At 40.6% G+C, this 22,166-nt stretch overlaps 2 protein-coding genes across 2 annotated transcripts in view; one reads left to right on the top strand and one right to left on the bottom strand.

Annotated features, from left to right (window-relative positions):
• Positions 1-264: 264 nt before the first annotated feature.
• znf503 (zinc finger protein 503) lies at positions 265-4,604 on the bottom strand. Its single transcript, XM_005914082.3, has 2 exons — positions 2,541-4,604; positions 265-2,192 (listed from the first exon to the last, which is right to left on the bottom strand). The coding sequence occupies exons 1-2, from the start codon at positions 2,793-2,795 to the stop codon at positions 762-764; spliced, it is 1,686 nt and encodes a 561-aa protein (XP_005914144.1). The 5' UTR covers positions 2,796-4,604; the 3' UTR covers positions 265-761.
• A 5,449-nt stretch (positions 4,605-10,053) lies between these two features.
• lrmda (leucine rich melanocyte differentiation associated) overlaps positions 10,054-22,166 on the top strand; it is a 202,609-nt gene continuing 190,496 nt past the window's right edge. Inside the window, exons 1-2 of the mRNA XM_005914081.3 lie at positions 10,054-10,284; positions 10,824-10,924. Coding sequence (XP_005914143.1) covers positions 10,243-10,284; positions 10,824-10,924 — 143 coding nt within the window. The 5' untranslated portion in view covers positions 10,054-10,242. The remainder of the gene's footprint in view (positions 10,285-10,823; positions 10,925-22,166) is intronic.

The following is a 22,166-nucleotide window of genomic DNA, read 5'->3' as shown; positions in this document are numbered from 1 at the left end:
CAAGTTTCGTTTATAATGAAGAAAGAAAAAAGAAAGATTATATGAGTCATGTGAGAAAACTGAAAACATTTGTTGTTTTGCACGATTTAAATTGTTTCGATGACAGCCGGAAAATATAGGCCAGTGTCGGCTTAAATGACCCAATCAGGCTTTCTTAACCCCAATTTTAAAAAAAATTTAAGAGCCCAATGTTTTGTTTTGTTTTTTTAAATGTCAGTGTAAAATAAATTTGACTCTCGTCAGAAAATGAGGCACACGGAGATATGGAACAGAATTGTTTCTTATTTTTTTTTCCAGAATACATACAAAAAAATACCAATTCTCTGTCCATGGTGAACACCTGAAAAATAACGGCAATTTAAAATGTGGACAATTTCTGAAATTTAAGAAACAAACATGCATGTAAATTTTTTTTTCTGCTTCTCAATGAGACATTAAATAAGAACAAATACAATCATAGCAATTCCAAATTAACATCGAAATGAAGACCCCTACTTTAATTAGTATTCTAACATATGTGTGTATGTGTGTGTTTCACTTTAACTAGTTCAGCTTCAACATAATGCACTTTTTGAGTTGCTCAAATATTTTTTTTTTTCCATTTGCAGATATTACCGCCTGCTTTTAAGCCGACATATAAATAAATACAGTTGAAGTCCACGGATCCCGCCCTTAAGTTTAGCGCACTTAATATAAAAGTCTTTATATTTGCATTCTTAGTACTATAAACTTTTCAGTCTTTTATTTTCTTCTTCTTCTTCTCACTGATATCCAAGCGCTGATGCTGTGGTGAGTCTCTGGCCGTACAGTGCATAGGGGGAGTAGTAAGGGCCGGTGGCTGCGGGGACAGGAACAGGGGCACCGGGGGTTGGCAGGGGGCTTTTGGAGTACGGATGATAGCGGCTGCTGAGTCCTAACGCATGATGCGGGCTCCTTAAAGCCAAAGTCCCGGGACTCCCGGGGGGTCCTGACGGTGGCATGTGCATATGGCAGGCCATGGCTGCTGCTGCAGCACTGGCCAGCGAAGACGACCCGGGATAACCGGATATCAACTTTTCAGCCCCAGTAAAAGCAGTGTGTGTCCTCAGGTGATTCAGGAGCTCTTCCGAGGTGGAGAAACGCTTGTCGCACGGTCCATTTGCCGACACCCAATTACAAACGTGGGGGAGAGGGTCGTTGGGAAGCATGAAACCGTATGGGTACAGGGGGTGTCCGCTAAATGATGGCGCTGAGGAATGAACGCCGTGTATGGGGTGTGACGGGTACATTAGTGGGTAGCTGGACTTGAGGGCGTTCGCGGCAGCTGCAGCTGCAGAGTCGTGCGTGCAGGAAGCGGTGGCCGCGCCTGCTAAATGACTGGCACAGTGGTAACTGAGGCAGTAAGGGTCTCTGCACAGGCTGGCTGACATGATGGACGGTGGAGAAGCCCCAGCCAAGGGGCTGGATCCAGCCTTACTGCAGCCCAGTGAACTGGCCAGCTGTGCGTTTACCAAGCTCCCTCCGTGGGGCAGGAAGTGCTGAGGATAGCCAGCATAGGCCCCAGCCAAGCTACCTGGGTATGTCATACCAGCAGGAGGCAACGGAAAAACTGTCTGTCCCGGTTTGTAAGGAGAAACCGGCGCCACAAGTCCTGACCCGAGAACGGATGCGGAGGATACAGAAGTAACAGATGAGGACTCCGAGGAGGAGGTGGTTTTACTGCCAGGCGTCGTCTCCTGGTGTTGGTTCACCTCCACGTTAATTCCACCACAACTCACGCTTATCCTGCTGTGGCTAGTGGTGCCAGAGCCGTCCGTAGAGCCATTTTTATTACAATCAGACTCTTTCTTTTCATCCCTTTCCCCACATTTCCCGTCCGATGGCATAGGGGAGGCTGAAGTGCTGGAGCTGGGGCTGCCTGTCCGCGGTGTAAACGGCTGGCAGGTGGCGCTCGGCACTCGGAAACCAGACTTCTCTCCGCCTGAAACGCCCGAAGACGAGTCCTTCTTATCTGAAGGCTTAGAATAAGGTTTGAAGCTAGATTTGTCATCCACACCAATGTCACTCAGTTTCAAAGGGCCCGATTTAGATTCCTTCTCACTAGATCCATTTGAGGTTACGGAGGATAATTTGGAGGAGGGTGGCGGGTCCGGTTTGCCGATCTGAGAGCAGGTCTGCGCCAGCAGAGCCAGCGGACTTTTCTTGGCATCTAGCTGCAAAGAAGAAAATAAAAAGATTGATAAATACTATTAATACGCATATCTGCAGCTTTGTTTTGAGTACAGTCCCGGGGGCGAACGTTTAATCGGGATATTCCTTGGTGTTTTAAAGCGAATATATAGGTGTAATTATTTATTTAGAGGTCTTTCTTGAACAAAACTACACAAAAAATAAACCAAACACATATGTGTTACATACATATCTATATATAAATAACCGCTTTAAACGCTGGAGCCACACTTGGAACAGGACAGGCGATTTCAGAGAATAACAGGAACAGACTCCCAGGACGTTTTCACACGAAACAGCATTCCCTAAAAACAAATTCAATCCACGCTTACCTCTATAGGACTGACAGGGGTCGAAGGCAAAGGCTGCAGATACTCCGGGTGCAAAATGTGTCCCGACCGTGCGGTAAGCATTTTCAAGACCTTGATGGGAAGACGGTTCGCTTGCCGTAGTGGATCAGACGGAGGTGCGGAGTGGAGAAAAGGCTTGTTGACGTTCGCTGAGCCGCTATTCCGAGAACTGCTGCTTTCCCACGCTACACAAATATCACTATTTTTTAAGGCAGACGCCGAGGGCGATGTGATCATGTCCCAATTGTCAAGAAATGTAGTGACGCTGCTTTCCACAGATTCATTAAGAAAGATTTGGGTGGAGAGAAAAAAAAAAGCACCGAGCCTCTCTGCCGTGGGGTGGGGTGAGAAAAAGAATCGGAAAACGCTTCAATAATCGGTAATCCTGGTAGTAACGGAGCAAAAGGCGCGGCAGCTGGAAGGAGACGGTGCGAGGTTATCGCAGATCCGTGTCTGCGTCTTGCACCATGAGCGCTGCGCCTGTGTGTGCGTCTGTGTGCAGGTCCTCGCTCTGTACTCCCGAAGTACGAACTGGTAGAAATTTTCACTTCAAAAGCAGCTGAATTAGTCCGAGATTAAAGCCTTTGCCGCCTTCCAATCAAATGGGACCCTGAGGTGATTGGAGGGTCAAGGGGATGTGACGTTCTCCTCTTTGTAAGCGCCTCTATTTTGACAGCTCGGGGGAGGAGATAGCGTTAAATATATTGGTTAATGTGAACGCTTACAAGTTAGAGAAACAAATAGTGGCGATAAGGACACAACAGCGTGCAGAAGAGTGAGTAAATAACACCATAAAAGAACGATCCATACACTTATTATGCTTAACAATCATAAAACATAGTCGCTCTACTCTGAATCATCCATTTATCTGATCTAATATTTGATATATTCAAGTTTTGTTCGGGGGCGAGGGGATAAATGGGACTCAATTTATTCGTCCTGTTTTCAGTGGATATTTAAATTATTTACTTAATGTTCACTACACATTGATTTTAATCTAGATTTCAAAAGGGATGATTCTTCACTGGTTTCCATGAGCGCTTTCATATATTTCTAACATTTTTCTTCTTCATTAAAAGCTTTTAAAGTGTCCATCATAAAATCATTATCACATCTGATTCTGTCGTTACATTAACAAGTGTTTTTGTTCGTTTTCCTCCGACTGTTCGCAACCTGAGAGACGCACAAAGTTCGCGCATTTTACGACCGTCCGCCACTGGGACTGCTTTCCACCGGCAACCATAAAACCAACCACTTCAGCTCGAATTCCCTAAACAGACAAGCGTTGACAGGAATAGACCAATGTAGTGATGGAGGGATGTGAATGTCACATGTTTTCAGTATAATATACACCGCCCTTCTATTTCTATCTCCACCCCTCCGTCAAGTGTCAATTCTGCTCCACCGCAATCAATCAGTTATTTGTCAGAGGCTGTCAATCCACTGCTTGATTTATGTCAGCTATTGTGGCTGATTACATGCCAGTGCGACTGCGGGAAAAGAACAAGTGGGGGGGAAGAGAAAGGGAGAGACAGGGAGACATTCTGCAAGAGACACCCAAGATTTCAGAGGAAATAAATTGATTCTCGTGTCAAGGTTTAATTTTTAAGATGCATCGACGGTAGCCAACAAGCCCGCGTTGACGTGGGAGGGTATCAGAGTCAAAGCCGTTGATTTCACTCCATATCAGCCAGTTATTAAATAAAATCGGCAACTTTTGGAGTTCTTCGTAAAACTTATCGGTGGTGGTATACACGATGAAACTTTAATAAGTTGCAGTTCAGCTCTTGATTTCCACGGAGAAGCTTTTGGTTTTTAATAGTGTTAAACGGCTTTTTGCTATAATCGGTGGATCACGGAGCAAAGAAAGAGCCGTAGGGGGGGAAAGAAAGAAAAAAACACGTGCTCTATCGAAAATGCACGAAGTAAACAAATGGACAGAAAATCCTGGGTTTAAAAAAAATTACACACACAAAACGGAAAGTTAAATAAACAGTGCAGGGATGTAGAATTCATATTCCCATTATCTATCTATATGTATAGCCTCTATTCTCTCTTGGATAGCATGGACGCAGTATAACTATTTACAAGATTTAATAATAATTCAAATGTGTAACAACCCGGTCACACACTGCGGTCTCTCAAAACAGAACCATGTCCATTTTTTTAGGGAGGGGGGGCTAAACGCATCTGCCATTGTGTTGTTAAAACCTGTCATCTGCCTCGGGCACACTGTCATCTGCAACAAGAACAACAAAGACGACTGAAAAAAAAAGAGAGAAAGAAATCCAGACAGTTTATATTGATGTCAGCTCGATTTTATTTACATACAATGGAAATGATTTATTTTCTTTAACGGGCAGAAACGCGGACCGGGAGAAAGAAAAGAAGAGAAATGGTCTGTCAGGCCGTTGAGAAAAGAAGTTTAAAATGCCTTGAACTATTCACCGCTGAGATGGCTAATCAGTATTGAGGCTGCGGGGCAATCGGGCAGCTTTTCAATGTGGTTTTCCTTTCATCTAAATCGGGATGGAGGCGCTCAATTAAAAGCCTATCAGTTTGTAAGTAAATCAACGCCTATCAAAGTTGTCACATCAAACAAAACGATTATTATTGCAACCCGCCTCTGCCATTAATCTCTTTCTGTGGTAATCTGCTTGACAGGTCAACACGGAGAGCAAGAAAACCTGGAGTGGACAGTGAAGGCTGCAAAATATTTTATTTATTTTTACTGAATTGTGGGTTGTTTTTTTTTGAGAAAAATAAAAATGCAAAATAAAAAAAAATATTTTTTTCGAGTCCCATATTTTTTTAATTAGTTAAATTTTGGAGTGAATATAATAAAACGTTTACAGAGCAAACTTACAAAAGACTAATAAAAAAAAGACAGATAGGAAAAAAGTTTTTACCTTATAGGCCCACAGCTGATTTCAACTTTGTAAAAGGTGCACTAATAAAGAAATTAATAACTATCTTCTCTATCTTGTCTACATATCCCATGCAATATAAATACATGTCGACTTCTAAATAAGACATGTTGTTCTCAGCGTAATATGTGTGTTTCTAAGAGAGGGAGGAAGGAAAAAGTCCAAGTAAGCGGATCTCTATTTCTACGAATGTTCTCAGTCTTCTTTTTTTTTCTTTCTTGCAAAAAAGAAGAGGGGGGACGTTTCACAATATGCAAAGATGTGTGATTGATAACAGGCTTGGTATTTTCTGCAAGGGATGTCAGTCCGTGACACAATATGTGAGTTATTAGGGCAAAGAAGGGCAACCATAAATTTTCACTGTCAGGCGAAAACCCTCTTTATTGTCCCTATGACGAATGGGCTTCTGCACCAGACACCAAAATACTCGGCATTCCTCTTAAATGGGAACACATTTTTGCGACCATAATTCATGATATTTAAATAGAAAGTTTTAATATCCCCCATATATTTCATAACACTGACATGTTTATGAATCACTCCGCATGCAAATACAACCATTTACATCTCGCGAGGAAATACTTTATGTTGGACTTGTAGGATTACAGAGCTGGGCCGACTTGTTGTGATGAAGCGAGAAAGAACACATTTCATTATTAGGGCTGATTTATGCAGCCAAACTAAATATGAAATATATAATTAAACAACTTTCCTAAATGCGTACCTTCAGTTTTTTTTAAGGCTATGGTGTAAACGCTACTTTATTTTGGGCCTATATACAAACTGCTTGGGAGCTATTCACGACGTTACCATAAAGTTATTAATTTCATTTTAGACCATTTGCCGTTTATTATTTATAAATATATTCTAGCAATAATTAAAGTGTACAAAGACAGCAACAGAGAGGCACAGAATCTCCGCGTAGCAGTAATATAAAAGAAGATGTGTACTGGCCAGGATAGCAGACTATTAAAACTATTAAAGTACATGCATGAAGTAGATTTGTTTCCCCTCTAAAACTCCGTGGAAGGACAGGATTACAGGAAAGTCCGTGACACGACATTACCTGGAATCATTGCCTACTAAGCTCCGATGTAAAACGTCAGAGAGGTAAAAACGATAAAAAAAAAAAAAACATCAACAACAGTGTAACGACATTAAGACGTAGTCCTTGTTTCTAAAAGAAACCCTGTTTGGAATTACTCAAACACAACCACTCAATACACTGTCGAAGTGAAGCAAGGAACACAGCGAGGACCGAAGCCATGCAGACTCTCCCTCGCTCACTCTCTCTCCGGGAGAGCGGCGGGGAGAGAGTGAGCTTTTCCGCGTGTGGGAGGTCTTAGGTGACGTCACAAAACATGCAGCAGGCAAGCTGGCTGAGCAATGTGCAATGAACAGCAGCAGGCCTATGGCGCTCACAAACTTTCTAATGTCTCTAAACAGTGAACCACTGTGACCCACAAGTAAGCAGGACTGCGACATACCTCATTAAAGCAGTCAGCTTACTTGTTGCCAAAGCTTCAACTACAGCAGGACAAACACAGCACTGTGGTGGGAACGTCAGTCTTTGACTGCACATACAAAATTAAGGACTGATAGCCTGTAAGAAAAGTTTATAGTTTTTGTTAATAACAAGTAAGTATATATTTAGAATATATATAATATCCCATCCATAATAATCACGTTTAAATGATCCAGAAAAGAATATTTGACCACAAGAGCATGCATGACTACACTGCATCTGAAAAAGTGGCTTGACAAAACTAGCATGGTTCAAAAGTAGTATAAAAGATATGTGGTTGTAAGTATTTTGTCAGAAACAAACCTTAATTACTTAGCACAAAGTTATTAGCAGCTTTTATACAGATATACAAGATACCTATATCAGATAATTTATTAGGTACATCTTGCTAGTATATGGTTAGACCCTGTTTTCTCTTCAGAACTGCTTAAATTCTTTGTTGGATAGGCGATGGAAACACTGCTCGAGGATTTTGGTCCAAATAGAAAGCATCACACAGTTCCTGCATATTTGTCAGCTGCATATTCATGATGCAAATCTGCCCTTCCACCACATCCCAAAGCTGCTCTACTTGATTGTGATCTGGTGATTGTGGAGGCCACGTATGTACAGTGAACTGTCAAGAAACCAGTTTGAGATGATCTTAGCTTTGTGACAGGGTGTGTTATCCTCCTGGAAGCAGCCTTCAGAAGATGGATACACTGCAGTCGTAAAGAGATTGAGAAGGTCAGCAACAATACTTGGGCAGGCTGTGTATCATGCTCTATTGTAACCAAGGGGCCAAAAGTCTACCAAGAAAATATCCTTCACACCATTACAACACTGAGCTGTTGACATAAGGCAGGATAGATCTGTGCTTTTGTGCTGTTCAAACTGAGACTCATCAGTTTAGGCAATGTTTTTGTTGTCCACGTTTGGTAAGCCCACACAAATTGTAGCCTCATTGCAGTGACACAAAACTATCTTTTGTGCTCAGGAGCATTCGAGTCAAAGGTAAATCCCAGATCGTTCGTGCAAATGTCTGTCATTGTGTAATGAGACAGTCAGTATCCATACATGTGTTTATATATCAAATTTCAAACAACTGAAAAATTCAAAGATCTTGGTCTTGGAACATATTTCTGTAATATTAGGTTTGGTGCGCCACAGCAACATTCTGTACACAGACCAGTGCATTCTAATATTAAAAGGAAAACTATTGCAGTTTTTTGTACTGTGGTCTGGACAAAATGATCACAGAATGCTGCAATTTCACAGACCTTTGACACCATGTTTAGTTTTATAACTAGCAGGACAAATATGTTATACTCCACATCATACTGTCAAGTGGAAGAAACAAAAGGGCTAATTATGAAGTCTGGACAGAGCTTTTAAAATATGGAACAAGCTTTTGGTAGTCATTAGACTGGAAAAACAAAATAAATCTATCTGAGAGATCTAAATCTCTGCAAAATTGACAGTCTGGTACATTCTTAAAAAGAAAGACTGATCAGCTCAACAAAACCAAAAGACCTGAAAGTGGATAATCACAAATTCTTTCATCGGTTAAGTAAAGTTGTATCGCTATCAAAGTCCACAAAACTGAGATACCAACATGAATGGAAAACACAGAACATTCAGAACAAGGCGCAAACTACTGATTATGCTCAATAACAAGCAGGACAGATTATACTTTGTCAGAAAACAGTTCCAAGATGAAACCAAGATGAACTTGGCTAGCATCGGAATGATGGAAAGGGAAAGGTATGTAGTAGGAGAAAAAGGTCTTAAGCTCAGAAGCATACTACATCATCTGTCAAATATGGATGTAGCTAATGTTATGGGATGGGTACATATGGCTGCTAGTGAAACCAGGTCAGCAGTGACTGCTCATAGATGCAGCAGGATGAATTGTATGAAGTGTACAGGGTACTACACTCTCTGCTCAGACTGAATCAAATGCTCCAAAACTGACCAGACAGTGCTTCACACTGCAAATGGATAATGTGTCAAAGCATTCAAAGAAATTGGATATTCTTCAATGGTGAAGTTAGTCACCTGATCTCAACCCAGTAGTCCGTGCTTTTTCATTTATTGAAAATAAAACTCAATGCAGAACGACTCACAAACAAGCAGCAACGGTAGGCAGATAGAACATCATAAGGGAGGAAACACAGGATTTAGAGATCCCAATGGGTTCTAGACTTTATCCAGTCATTGCTGTTCATCCAAGTATTAAAAAACAAGCCTCATGCTTGAAATTATATAAATTTGTCTAACTATTTTTGAGCCTCTGTAAATGGGGTATATGTTAAAAAATGGTTATAAACCCTATTTTTTAAATAAACACTCTGAATTTAACCTAAACGTCTGAACTTCAGTCACATAACAATTGATTTTGAATCTATTAATATATATATTTTAAAAGCCAACGTATGAGAAACACTGAACTCAGAGATAAACATAGCATCATTTATGCAAAAAGAAAAAGAAAAAGAAAAGGAAAAAGAAAAAGTTGAGTGAACTTACCCTTTAAATAAGAAACTTGTCAAGGGCGATGGGGGCAGCACTGAGCCCAATTGTGTGGTCAAAGGGGAAGATGTTGTCAAGACTTACCATAGATAGTGCCATTTGGAAAACTGACTCAAAATGAGGTTCTTGATTGTTGATTGCTATGTTATAGCTTTACATCCAAAATACTTAGATACTTGATGTAACCCCCCAGTAAAGAACCGCCACAATGCTCTGGTTAAAATAGAGGCAGCTTCTCAGACTAACATGGGCAATTAAAATGATTTTACTTCAGGTTTGATCTAATCTCTATTTTAGCGTATATGTATGTTTTATTACCAGTATGGCTCTCCACGCCCCCTCTCCCCCGTATGGTTTACTGAGACCAGGTGTTCTACCTACCTGGACTTCTTTTTCCACAATGTTTCAGTATTTTAGCCGAGAGCCGTGCACACATCCAGTCTGAATCTAATGTTGTCATTAGGAAAACAGTCAGCACTCAGGTTTGATCAGCAACAGTGACCGCGTGCTTCCGCACAACAGCAGGTCAGCTGATTGAAACGGCACGCGGAAACAGTAAAGTCAATTTGAAATCGCCACTAGTTCTCCAAAGCACTCGGTCTTCCCCCACAAACACCAGCGCTTAACGTAAAGCAAAACGTAACGTCTTTCTTTCGTAAGCGGATTTTTTTTAAGTGCAGTGACTCGGATAGTTGATGTAAAAGCAGTGGGCGAGAAAGATATGGCAAACAACGAGTCGCTGGTCGCATTGAATGGGACTCAGGTAAGTTTGCTTAGGAGAGTGTTTCTCTCAGACTTTGTCCCCTGCTTGTGTAATGTGGCACCTTTTTTTTATTAAGCCCCACTCTAAATAATTTACTAGCGCTGAAGTTATGCTGCTGTGTTTGTTTCCTCGACTTCACTGGAGTCATGTGACACGCTGAAGCTAGCATTACAGATGTGACTTTCGCTTCTTTTACAGCTTCACTGACAAAAATAAACTCCGCAATAAGTAATGTAATAAAGTGTACCCAGTGCAAGGCGGTTTGTTGAAATGTAAGTTCACAGGGGCAGAAGTGAAAAGCATACAGAGGAAAGGATTAGTTATCCCTTCGCATAAACAGAAAGACAGGTGTAGTTTAGAAACCATCCGGCTTTACAGTGAGGCATCCTATCCAGCTGTTTCGCCAAGTGTTGCAGTATAAGGCTGTGTATGTTATTCAGATTTAATTAAAAAGTTGTTGTTGGGATATCATGAAAAATGTGTCTGTTCCCCCGTCAGAGATGCAGTCTTTATATGTCTCTCTCTTTTAATTTTCAAAGATTTCATACATTGGGCACGACTGTAAGGAAATTCCAGAGTTCCTTGGAGAGACCTATGGCCAGTTTGCACGAAGGCTGGATCTGAGTTTTAATCAGCTCAGGTAAGATTAGCAAAGCGCACAACATGTAATCAGCTGCACATCTTCCTACATCTTCCTCTGCCTGCTACTGGGAGACATGTGTCTTCACATCAGGTGCAACTGAATGTGTACCCTGGGTTTACAGGTGGTCACGGTGTCATCAGAAGATCAGAAAGCTGAACGAGTGTTAGAACTGGGCTGGTGCCACGCTGGGGCGGGATAAAAGGCATCATCGATAAATGTGACATGCTAATTCAGGGGCAAATAGAAGAAAAGATTCCTCTGTCAGGACATGAAGGAGCACCTCATGGCAGCCGCTTCAGAGGGGGCTGCCATTTCAACAGCAGGACTAGCATAGTTGATGTGGCAAGTAAAAGAAAAGAGATGATGGTTATAAGGTGCTTTTGTTTCTGAAGCCCTTTCATGACTGTCAGGCCATGAAGCCATCTCAGTTGGGCCCTTTTCTGGTTAGAAATTGTTGTCTCGAGGCAGTTGTCTGTAGTGGGTATTTGGAGTTTAAATGGATTTATATAGTGCAAAACCCCTCAATTGAAAAATCTTTTTTAAGGTTCAGGAGTATCTGAATGGGCCAACATGAGTTTCTTGGAAGCTCATGATCTGTTATCACAGAATTTACACACACAGTGCAGAGCTCACCTTTGCACAGGGTGTTGAGTAAGTCACAGTCCTTGTAAATCTGCTACGGTGGGCAAACAGAGATCTTTAGGTCCTTGGCTAAGCCTGATATACAGAAACCTGTCACACATTTTTCTTTTGTTTGTTTTGTCTAAACATCTGCAACTGGTAAAACAAAGATTTGTAGCTGCATTCTCATTACCTTGACCATCAGTATCCTATCATGCTCTTCATTTAAATATAGTCAGATAATTTGAAACATTTACGTTTTTAAATAGCTAACAGTAGGCAAGATGATACCAAGTGTCCTTTTTGCTCACAATAAATATTTTTTTGATTAGATGACCATACGTGAGGTTCCTAAACCAGTTAGCAAAAGTCCTATATAGTATTACACCTTGTCACATGACTAAGCATTGTACTGAATACACTGTTTGACACCAATTGTTTTTAGGCGTTTCCTCAGAGGAAGTGAAAGCACGTAATCTCTCACAGGGAGCATTATGGCATGAGACTGCAACAACTCTTATGTCTGTGGGTTTTGGGGATATCAAGACGGGCATTATGTGAGTTGCCCTTGAAGCTGTCACGTTAAGAGCTTCATGTTTAGAATGAAATATTTATGACTCAGAAATGACTAATTTATTATTGGTTTTCAGTTCAGCTAATCTCAGATGTCAGATATCATTACTAAACTTCAAAGGGTGGTATGCACAGAGAAGTGGTGCAGAAGTAAGCCAAGCAATACTTGAACCATTTAGGGCTCATGTCTGTGCAATATTGATTGATGGTTTGGTAGTGGAAAAAGTGATGTTATACCATGCTTAATTCTAATGATTTAGCTTTAGATTTGGCTAGATTTTCTTTTCAAAGCTGCTTTATTTTCCTCAATTTCTGGGTTCTGGATCATTCTTGTGCTTGTTGTGAAAATGAGTGTTTGTACAGTGTGTTAAAGCTGATTCCAACAACATTACATGACATTAATACAACAGAACATTAAAAGATGAAAGTATGCATTGCCAACATGCTAGTATTAGTTCCTTATGGTATCACCATAAACACACATGACCACATTAGAAACTGGATAAACACGTCAACATGTGACAAAGTTGTAGCACCCACTGTTCGTTTCCCATTCCCCAGTTTTGATATACAAGAAACAATAAACCACTGATGCGTCATATTTTGTGCTGCTGTACAATGCATTGAATAATTTGACAAGGTTATAACCAATATTATTGGTAAAAGTTTCTAAGCACACTTTCACCTTTATAAAATAGGACATCTGCACACCAGATAGGTAAACACTGTTATTTATCTCATAATGATAACATTCGAAATTCTGCTGCTCTTATACGTCAGAGACATTTGTGAATATTGACACCGTGACCTTGTTTCAATGTCAGCTCAAGCAAACCAGGTGTAAACAAATGCACATGTTGGTTAAACTCAGTGGACTACCTTCAGCATCGTGCACTTCTTCATGCTGCTTGACTCAAATCTAGAGGGAGACATTGCCAGAGTTTGTTGTAGCTAATGTGCTTATTTCTGTCAGCTCAATTGACAACACTCATCCAGCAACCTGACAATGAGTCACAACGAGAAGCAAGGTGCTGGCATTGGCTTTAACTGAGTCCTGTGTGGTTTTGTGTGCGTGTAGCGCATATGTTTGTTATTTTGTATGTGTGCTTGTGGATGTTTGCTTGCGTGCAGTGTTTGCGCATCTGTCTCTGTGAGCATAACTGTGAGTGGCTGGGCAGGTAATGGCAGGATGAAATTATGGTAGTGGGCTGTCACACCTACACCTCTCCCTCTGTGTGCTGTAGTGTCAGCCTGTCTCATCAATGTGTTGAGAACTGTGGCTCACAGTGAGATTTCTGTCCCAGGAAGGGCTTGGTTGGTATTGTGTTGTCCACTTTGTTCCAGGTCAGTTGTGTATACAGTGCTGTGAAGGAGCATGTGCTATGTTGACACGATTTCCCTGCTGTGACTGTTACATGCAGTGTTATCACCCTGGACACACGAGGATTGAAGAGGACATGTGTCTCTGAGTCTCAGGAAGAATCCTAACACTATTACAACAGGGATACTTGTCTTCTGAAATCAGACAAACCATCCTGATAAACAAATCCCAGTTGGGTATCAACAGCCAGTTGTGAAATCTTAAAACTCTACTTTTTCCAGTAAGCCTATTTTATCAATTTAGTTATATATATATTTTTTTAAAACCGAAGTATAGAGATATACTGACTGACTGAATTGGTTCATTTTCAGTCTTCTAAGCCTGGATCAGGTACTCAGCTTCCAGTATATCCTATTATGAGCCGGTCCGTTTCATGCATGCACGGTGGCACAGACAAGTTAAATATTATAAGCTTGGGAACACCTCACTGTGAGTGAAGACACAAAGTTTGCCAAAGTAAACTGTGGGTGAGGTACAAAGAAGATTGTAAAAACTAATCTAATTAGATGCTTCACTCAACTTTGCCTAGCTGAACATTTTAAAGAAGCTAACAAAAACAAAGTAGATAAAGCTATCCAGAGCTCCGAGCCAGCCACAGGCAAGCATCCTTTGCGTGAGCCTCGGTATGAGCAAAAGATCAAAGTTGTTCCAAAGAAAATTATGGAGACAAGTGGAAAAGAAAAAAAGATTGATGTCCTCTTATTTGGTAAATTTATCCAAATACCGTAAAAGATTTGTTATATAAACCCGCTTTTGTTTGGTAAAGTAAAATATGCCAGATAAAGGTGGGCGCGCAGAAACTTTTCAGTTGTTTAGGTGAGAGAAGATCCTGTAATGCACTCCAGCTTGTAAAATTTAATAATTTCTTGTATTATGAAAATTAAAATTGAAGCAAAATTGCCAAACAAGAGTGATTAAAGTTGTGCAATCACAGTGATTCTTTGAAATACCTTTAAATATTGGAGATACTAGAGACATTTGGTAAATGTCACATGAAACTGCAACTTTTACATTTTTCCATGCATGAGAAGATACCAATGTCTATTTTTCCTTGCAGTCAGTCTCAGTTTTCACAATATCAGAATTTCAAATATGACACTGATACGCAGGAAAATACTCAATAAAAAAAGGGACAAAATTACAAATATAATGTTATATTTTAGGATTCTCTTAGTTAGTGGAAAAAAACATAAACAACATTTTTAGATGTGCTTTTGGTGACTTGGCACCATATTTCCATTGCTGATCAAATAGAGTTGGTAACGTATGCTCTCACTATTTCTGTGGTAGACTTTTCTTTGACTTAATCATGTACTTAGATATTAAATGGCTGTGTTATTCTGACCAGCAGGAGTGATAATGTTAGCTCCCAGATTAATGTTATATTATTATTAGCCATAGCCCCTAGCCACTAACTTAATGATTGCTATCTGTGCAACAATGTAGGAATGTAACCTGTTGCTGAAAGCGTTTGTCAGCGTCGTTTGAACTTATTAGGCACAGCATTGAATGTCAAGGACGTTAATTTACAGGTAAAAGTCAAGCACTCCACCTCTAAATTTTCTTACCACAAAGATCTTTAATTCAGTCGTTAACCTACATAGGCTCATATCCCTTGTGACCCACTCTATGATCTGAAACACTGACATTACTCTCTGGTATACTTAAAAGTCTAATGTCAGGAGTCGATCTGCTACATAAAATCCACCAAAGTTGAAATTCAGCCTGCTCTCAAGAATAGGAAGACCATATTGGACTTAGGCACACACATCTACTGTATGTGTGTGTGTGTGTGTGTATGTATGCAATGTGTGTGCCTCTGTCTGTGGGGGTATGTGCTCACCCAGGCCATGTTGGTGATGGCAGGCGTTTTGCATTTTAATGACAAATCAAGTATGCTAACTTGCATTTTAAAACGAAAGTGCTCTAAATGTCGCACGGCTGTCAAAATGAGATGTAAGTAGTCTGATGAAAAGAGAACAAAGAAGACAAAGTAGGGAGGCCTAGTACACTGAGAAATGAAATAAAACCTTGTATGGCCTGTCAACTGTGTCGTTTTATATTCATATCTAAGAAACATTATAGTATTACTCCGCTGCTCAAGCCTCACTCATCTGTCTCTTTTAATTCATCACAGGGACCGCTCTGTCTTTCAAGTTGCTGTATGTCAACACTGGAAGGGGCCTTCTAATTGACAAATGAGTGTCACAGACATCAAGTGTTCCTTTTCTATCCACGATAGGTAGACTGTGGTTGTTTGATGGTTTGGGGAGGAGGGATGAGGGGGTCTGTTATTGGCAGAAGCCCAGTAAGAGGCATTAGACTGGGCCCAGAATGAGAAGTGACAACAGGAAGAGAGCCTGTCATTGTCTTGCCTAAGTGTTCAATCTGCAGAGATGCTGGTATGCAGATAAAGTGTCAGTTAGGAGGAGAGAATATGAAACATTGGCAGTATGAAGTCCTCAAATCACTTAACTGGGAGCAGCGTGTGTGTGTGCCTGGTAATAGTGGTGGCGTACTCTGTTCTGCTGAGGAAATATATTCCATATCTGATCCATCAGGCCTGTTTAGGCCGATATTCTAGGATAACCTGATCTATGTCTCATAAATTACAAAGTACGCAGAGCTCTCCCAGCGCAAAGAGATTTAAACCGGATAGATGAAAGGGACACGGTCTGGCAGGAAATAACTTATTCATATGAAGGACATTGATATTTCGTATCCTTCTTTGGTACTAATTTAAACTAGAATTTTTTTTTAAAATGATGTACTACTCCTGGGAAAGTCGCCGGATGACATAGCTTGTCTTTTTCCTTCATCTCACCAATTTGAGGTTGTGATTGCTGCAAACACTTTTCTCTCTGTTAACGGACAGTTAAAATGATGCCAACAGAAAGCCAGGGTAGAGAAATGCACACAAGTCGTGGGCAATTAGTTTTTATCAAAGTCATATGTTTGGTACGTGATCGCTTAAGTCTTTTACATGAGGTTATATTTTGGACGGTCTTAATTATAATGCCTTTGGATAGATTTGAAATGATTAAGGTTTAAAGAACTTTTATCTCTGCAAGTTATGCTTTGCATGAGGAAAATTACACAACGTTATGGTTTCACTAATGGCTCAATCCACAGTGGTGACATGATCATCGTCCCTGGCTCAAACCAACACGCCGCTGAACAAATGCCATACTAATTCAAACTTTGGATAGACTTAAGTCAAGAAAAATGCTAAGTTACACTGACTTTCATCTTCACTTTGAAAGAGAGTAGATATACTTCTTGCAACATGCTCATAACTGTCACAAATCTCAACTGTGCACTGCTGATTGGCTCTTTGGAGACAATCGTGGGACAACTCACTTTTTCATATTTGTTTTTTTTTTTTTTTTAAATGTCTTGAAATGTCAGGATTCTTTGAGTGACATACTTCTCTCATATTTTGTGGAGTCCTTATAAAAGGTCATCCTTCCTGCTGGCTTTTGAAAAGTTGTTGTGGTTTGTTTTGGTGCCATCCATTTTTTGAGGAAGTCGTGAGCATTACCATGGAGATAAACCACTGGCAAACCTCCTAGTTCATTAGAAATCCCCCTTCCTCCAAAAACAAAACAAAAAAGAAAAAAAAACACATCCTCTTAGGACGAGTTTGTGTCTAATTTTTTTTTATCTCGCTTTGAGTACTGCAAAACAAAGTTGGTTTCAAACTGCAGTTCACTGCTGCACCTCCTGTGTCGACAGGGAAATGCAGCTCTGCTCACGTTGCACCCTCAGTGCACACTTGAGGCGTTCGAGAGAATCTGGCTTAGCTCCTGGCCTTCTTCTGCTGTAGTATACAACAAAGTTGTAGCGTTCCTGCTACCCCGATTGATTTAGGTGTGGGGTGGTTCCCAGGTGGAGCGTGCAGACGACAGGATGCATATCACCCGGCTATTTAGTGTGAATTCTGCAGACAATGATCACATGTGCTCCAACTGACATTACACAAACTTTGTACTAGGGAGCTGGCAGGATAAAGACCATTTAATGTCTGATCTGACTGATCCAGACATTTGTTATCACTTACAGCTCGGCCGGGTAGTGCCTACAAAAAATCTGGGCTGCAGTGGCTCTGGTGTAACACAGCTGAGTAGCTAGTCAATCAGCTTGCAGCTGGACAGTTCCTTTATCCTGGGTACAGGATATATAGTATACAGTAAATCTTTATCTCATTGTTAAAACACAACAAAAGACAGACAGAACCATCAGTGTCAGGAGCTGCCGTCAGCCTTTCAGTGCATTCCTTCTATCTAAAACCATCTTGTGCTTAAGGATTCTGAATTGAAGGGAACATCTTTATGTTCCTTTTGTTCACATTATATACACTGGGCAGTGATGCCATTCCTTTTATGACTGCGTCACATTTTTTATTGTATATCCCAAGACGGATGGCGTGCCACTGATGCAGAGATTTACAGGCCTTCAGCTTGCAGTGGCAGGGCTTTAGAAGGGCCTGCTGACATCTAGCCAACACTTTGGAGGAGGAGTATAAAAGCTGACATTTTATTGGCTCTAAGAGGGAAGGAGAGAGAGGGAGAGAAGTCCTGGGGTTGGGGGCAGGGAGGGAGGGAGGGTGAGAGGAAAGAAAGGAAAAGATATTCTGTTTCTTTACTTTATATTTTTCAGCACTGCCAGCTGTCACGGGGAACTTACTAAAAAGATGGGATTTATTGGGTATTATTTAGAAACCTGTCAGTGCTAATGACTACAGCTATGATTTCAATTATCACCCACTAAATATAGCTTAATTCACTGCCTTGCTGGCTATAATGAGCCACCCTGACATCATTTTTCAAAAATTCGATACCATGCTATTTTAATATTTTATGTTGACCACTGATTTAATTTTCCTCCCTGGTGCTTGGCATGTGGCAAGTTGGATGGTCAAAGCTATTGAGTTCAAAGCTATCCATGGGATATATTTTTTCCATTGACAGAAATCCAATTAGTTTTAGTACACAGTCTGGCTGAATAAAAAGGGTCTTAAAATCCACAATATGTTTCCTTAGTGTTTTAGCAGAGTGCAAAGTGATGGATCTTTATGATTTAAACTGATGGGGCCCAAGTGGACATGCTCCCTTTTCTACTTTGGCAAGTGAAAAACAAACTACCCGTATGTCTTAGTCATTTTGATAGGCATAGCAGAGTCTTTTGATATTGTGTAAACATCCGCTGTAAAGTGCATGCACCGGCTAAGATCTTGACTCCTACATATTTAAACACTTATTAAATACTTTACAGCTGCTACACAAATTCTGCCGAAACACCATGTAAATATGAGAGAGGGAAAAAGTCAGATGTATAATTCATTAGTGACATGTTTAGTAAGTAGACCGTTTGGGGAGAGTTAATGCGTACTCAGGTTTTGACATGAGGGTGTGCATTTTTAAGCGAGCATTAAAAGGAAGATGATTAGGACTGGCATTTGGCTGTCAATAACAAGCTCGCTGCTTGAAGTTGATGATACGGGGGAATTTTGATAATGTAAAGCTGATTCCTTTTCTCGAGTCTTCTCCCTCCGTGACATATGTTTTATAGTACATAACACATGTACAAGTCATTTAGGATAGCCTCCAACAGTTAGGATCTCTCCATGTGTGCTTTGCTTTCTTCTAAAAAATGGAAAATCACACTACTTGAGACATGACCTGTGTCTCTTTAAAGACATAACTCAGGCACTGTTTATGTTCATCCCATCACATTTAGCTATCTCCCAGATTGATGATGTAAGCAACTGGAAGGCATGGAACATATTAAAGCAGAGCAGGGAGAGCCATACTTCTACTTCCCTTGGCTGAATCCCAGATGTGGAAAAGAGAAAAAGTAAGGGGGGGAAAAACGGTTTGGAGCCTGTTTTGGATGATGAACAAAGGAGCTTCCTTTGGTATGGCCTAGGCAGTTTTGGTCGCTTCATGGCTTTCAATCTCCCACAGTCTTTCCTAGAAGGCCCAGGGGTGTAAAGTGAAGACAGATACATGGCTGTATCCATGCCAAGATTTTAGAGGATGATGGCAGTTTTTGCCGTGATTTGAATTTTAGGGGATGATTTTTTTAAGAGGGCTGCGTGATAAATGTTGTCAGTAGATGAATAAATCCTGTGACCATAAAATGCAGTTGGAGGCTGTTGGCGGAGATGGCAGCTCTCAAAGGCCTCGCGATTACTAACAGTCTGATCTTGCATATTGGCGAAGACGAGGGATTAATCTTATAACCCCTATAATTTGAGTCCAGTTTAATCGCAGTTCACCACTCCTGGTGTGATAAACTATGCCTTATTTGCTTGTTCTGCAGTTGCAGAACCGGCTTTGCGGGTGAGACCTTTTCCTGCACTCCCGCAAAACACTTAAACCGTCCCTGGCCGTGGACAGCTGTGTCACATTCTCAGCACAGCTGTATCTCATTTCCTGTATCCATTTTAGATAAACGTACTCGCATCTTTCACAGCTTTCACTTTTAAAAACCACCGACTGTCCTTCCAAGCTGCCATCCCAAGAACTTGGTCGGACGGGAAGATTTTTCCGAGATAACGGTCCCTGCGCTCTCGCTCGGCTGCGCTCTTGTTCTCCCCTTCCTCTTTGTGCTCGTTCCATTTGTGAAGCATGAAGAATAAGTTTAGAAAACTGTAGTTGGGACTGGGTTCAGAAATCAAGGGAAAGCTATGGTTCTTTTAAGGTTACATCTGACATCCATCAGCATGGAAATATGTTTTAATGGTCAGGCAGGCTGCAAGACATCAGTAAGCTGTTGCCTCACTTTTCCACCCAGGGATATATTGAGATAAGAAACAGTGACGGCATGTTTCATGTCCATGCTGCTGACATGTCTGTGCTGGAAAACTACAAGGAGAAACCCTTACATTTTGGGGCCAGCAGGCTGCGTAGTACAGTATCCTTATTCTCTGTTTTCCCTCTTAAAACATTGTTTATCCATAAGGATAAATGCAATGACTCCCATCACACTGGTTCCACTGCAAGCTGCTGACTGCACTATTAGCTGACAGTATGATTATGTGAACAACAGACCAAACAGTCTTCTGATCTCCTCTGTCTGTCCAGACGTTTGGTGATGTTTAAGAGTTTATCCCCACTGGTAATGGGGAGATAGCTTTTGTACTGGGGGCACTGTAGAGTTTCTTTATTTTCTCCCTCTGTCTGGATCCCGGACCCCTGGGTCCTCTAAAGCTCAGAACATGTCTGTACTCAGATGTTTCAAAACACCAAACAGCAGAGGATGAGTAGGAGAAGAAGGAGGCAGAGGAGGAGGAAGAAGGTATAAAGGAGAGACGAAGGGAAATGGGAGGAGGGTAAGGAATCCTCACAGGGACAAAGTGCACATGTACAAGCAGACCAGGCAGAGAGGCCCAACAGGGTCTATAGACTTGTGATCTGAGGGCCGTTTGTGTGTCAGTCAGATCAAAGTCTGTGGAAGAGTAGGAGAAATCCCTTTACCTTTTCTGACTATGGAAACCCTTATTGGCAGCTCGGCTGAAGGAGGGGGATGATAACAGGGAGCTGCAGTGAAATGCTTCTACTTGTGATGGTTTTCATTGTTTTTGTTTCGCTTCGAGTAAAACACAAATCCTTCCTTGGGCAGTTTTATTCATGCAGCTGTAGGGTCGGTGTTTTGGATATCTTAAACATGTGCATGGAACATTGTTTTGTCAATATTTTATGACAATATTAGTGTTAAGACTGCAGCTTCTGGCTGCAAATTCTGCATTTTGCACAAAACTGCCGTGCTGCTTGGTGCTTTATAAATGTTAAGTTTTTATATTTAAAAGGAAGATGGTTGTTTTCATTGTTTCTTTCAAGAGAAGATTGGTTGGTTGATCATAAATTGTCTCTTTTTGTGCAAGGAAACACAAGAAATTATGCCACAGTGTCAGACTAAAGAGCATGCAGCAATGTGAATTATTCAAATGAAAGCAAAATTCAGATCACGGTGTCAGTGATTTAAGATGAAAAAATATGGTGTTTCTTTTTTATAGTTCCTTTAACTTTCACTTGTAATTCAAGAGTAATAATAAGTAATAAAAGTTGAAGCTATTTCCTTGTTTAAAATGATAGATTAGTTTATTTTTAATGCATGTGATTCCTGCTGCAAAAGGACACTTTGGTTTACAATTAAAAGATCTCTTAAATTGAGATTATTCAGTAACAAAAAGAAACAAAAAGTGACAAATAAAAGGCAAAAACATGACAATACAAAGGACCTCTTTATTATGGTGTATTTTTTTTGTATTAGCTTGCTTGGGAACATATCATATGCATATCCTGCACATCTTTTTTCATATAGAGACACCTGCTGAAGATAAGATAACAATAATGCCATTGAACTACAGCAAAAAATGTACACTATACAAGGTATATAGAAATATCACTTTAATATACCGGTAAGCATACATGATACAAAAGATACAGTTTGATATTTTTAAATGTCTGGTAGCAGTAAAGTAGAGTGGAATATTGCATGGTGGCTAAAAATCAGGTCAAATAAATAAAATAAATACATCTAACATCTAACACTGCACATTATCTGTTTCAGTTTTATACATGGATAATAGGTGGTCAGGTTGATGTTAGAACCAAGTTCAGCATACAGCATATATATGTGTGTGTATGTATATGTTTA

The sequence above is a fragment of the Haplochromis burtoni genome, unplaced genomic scaffold (genome assembly GCF_018398535.1).
Source record: "Haplochromis burtoni strain Fernald_Lab_line unplaced genomic scaffold, NCSU_Asbu1 Contig_7, whole genome shotgun sequence".
Classification (NCBI taxonomy): Eukaryota; Metazoa; Chordata; class Actinopteri; order Cichliformes; family Cichlidae; genus Haplochromis; species Haplochromis burtoni.
The sequence above is the reverse complement of the archived record's forward strand: the minus strand, read 5'-3'. Positions and strand labels throughout refer to the sequence as shown.

Coding starts and splice junctions, on each gene's coding strand:
- znf503 (XM_005914082.3), bottom strand. CDS start 2,795: ATGATCACATCGCCCTCGGCGTCTGCCTTAAAAAATAGTGATATTTGT. Junction 2,193..2,540: donor CCCCTGTCAGTCCTATAGAG/GTAAGCGTGGAT, acceptor TCTTCTTTGCAG/CTAGATGCCAAGAAAAGTCC.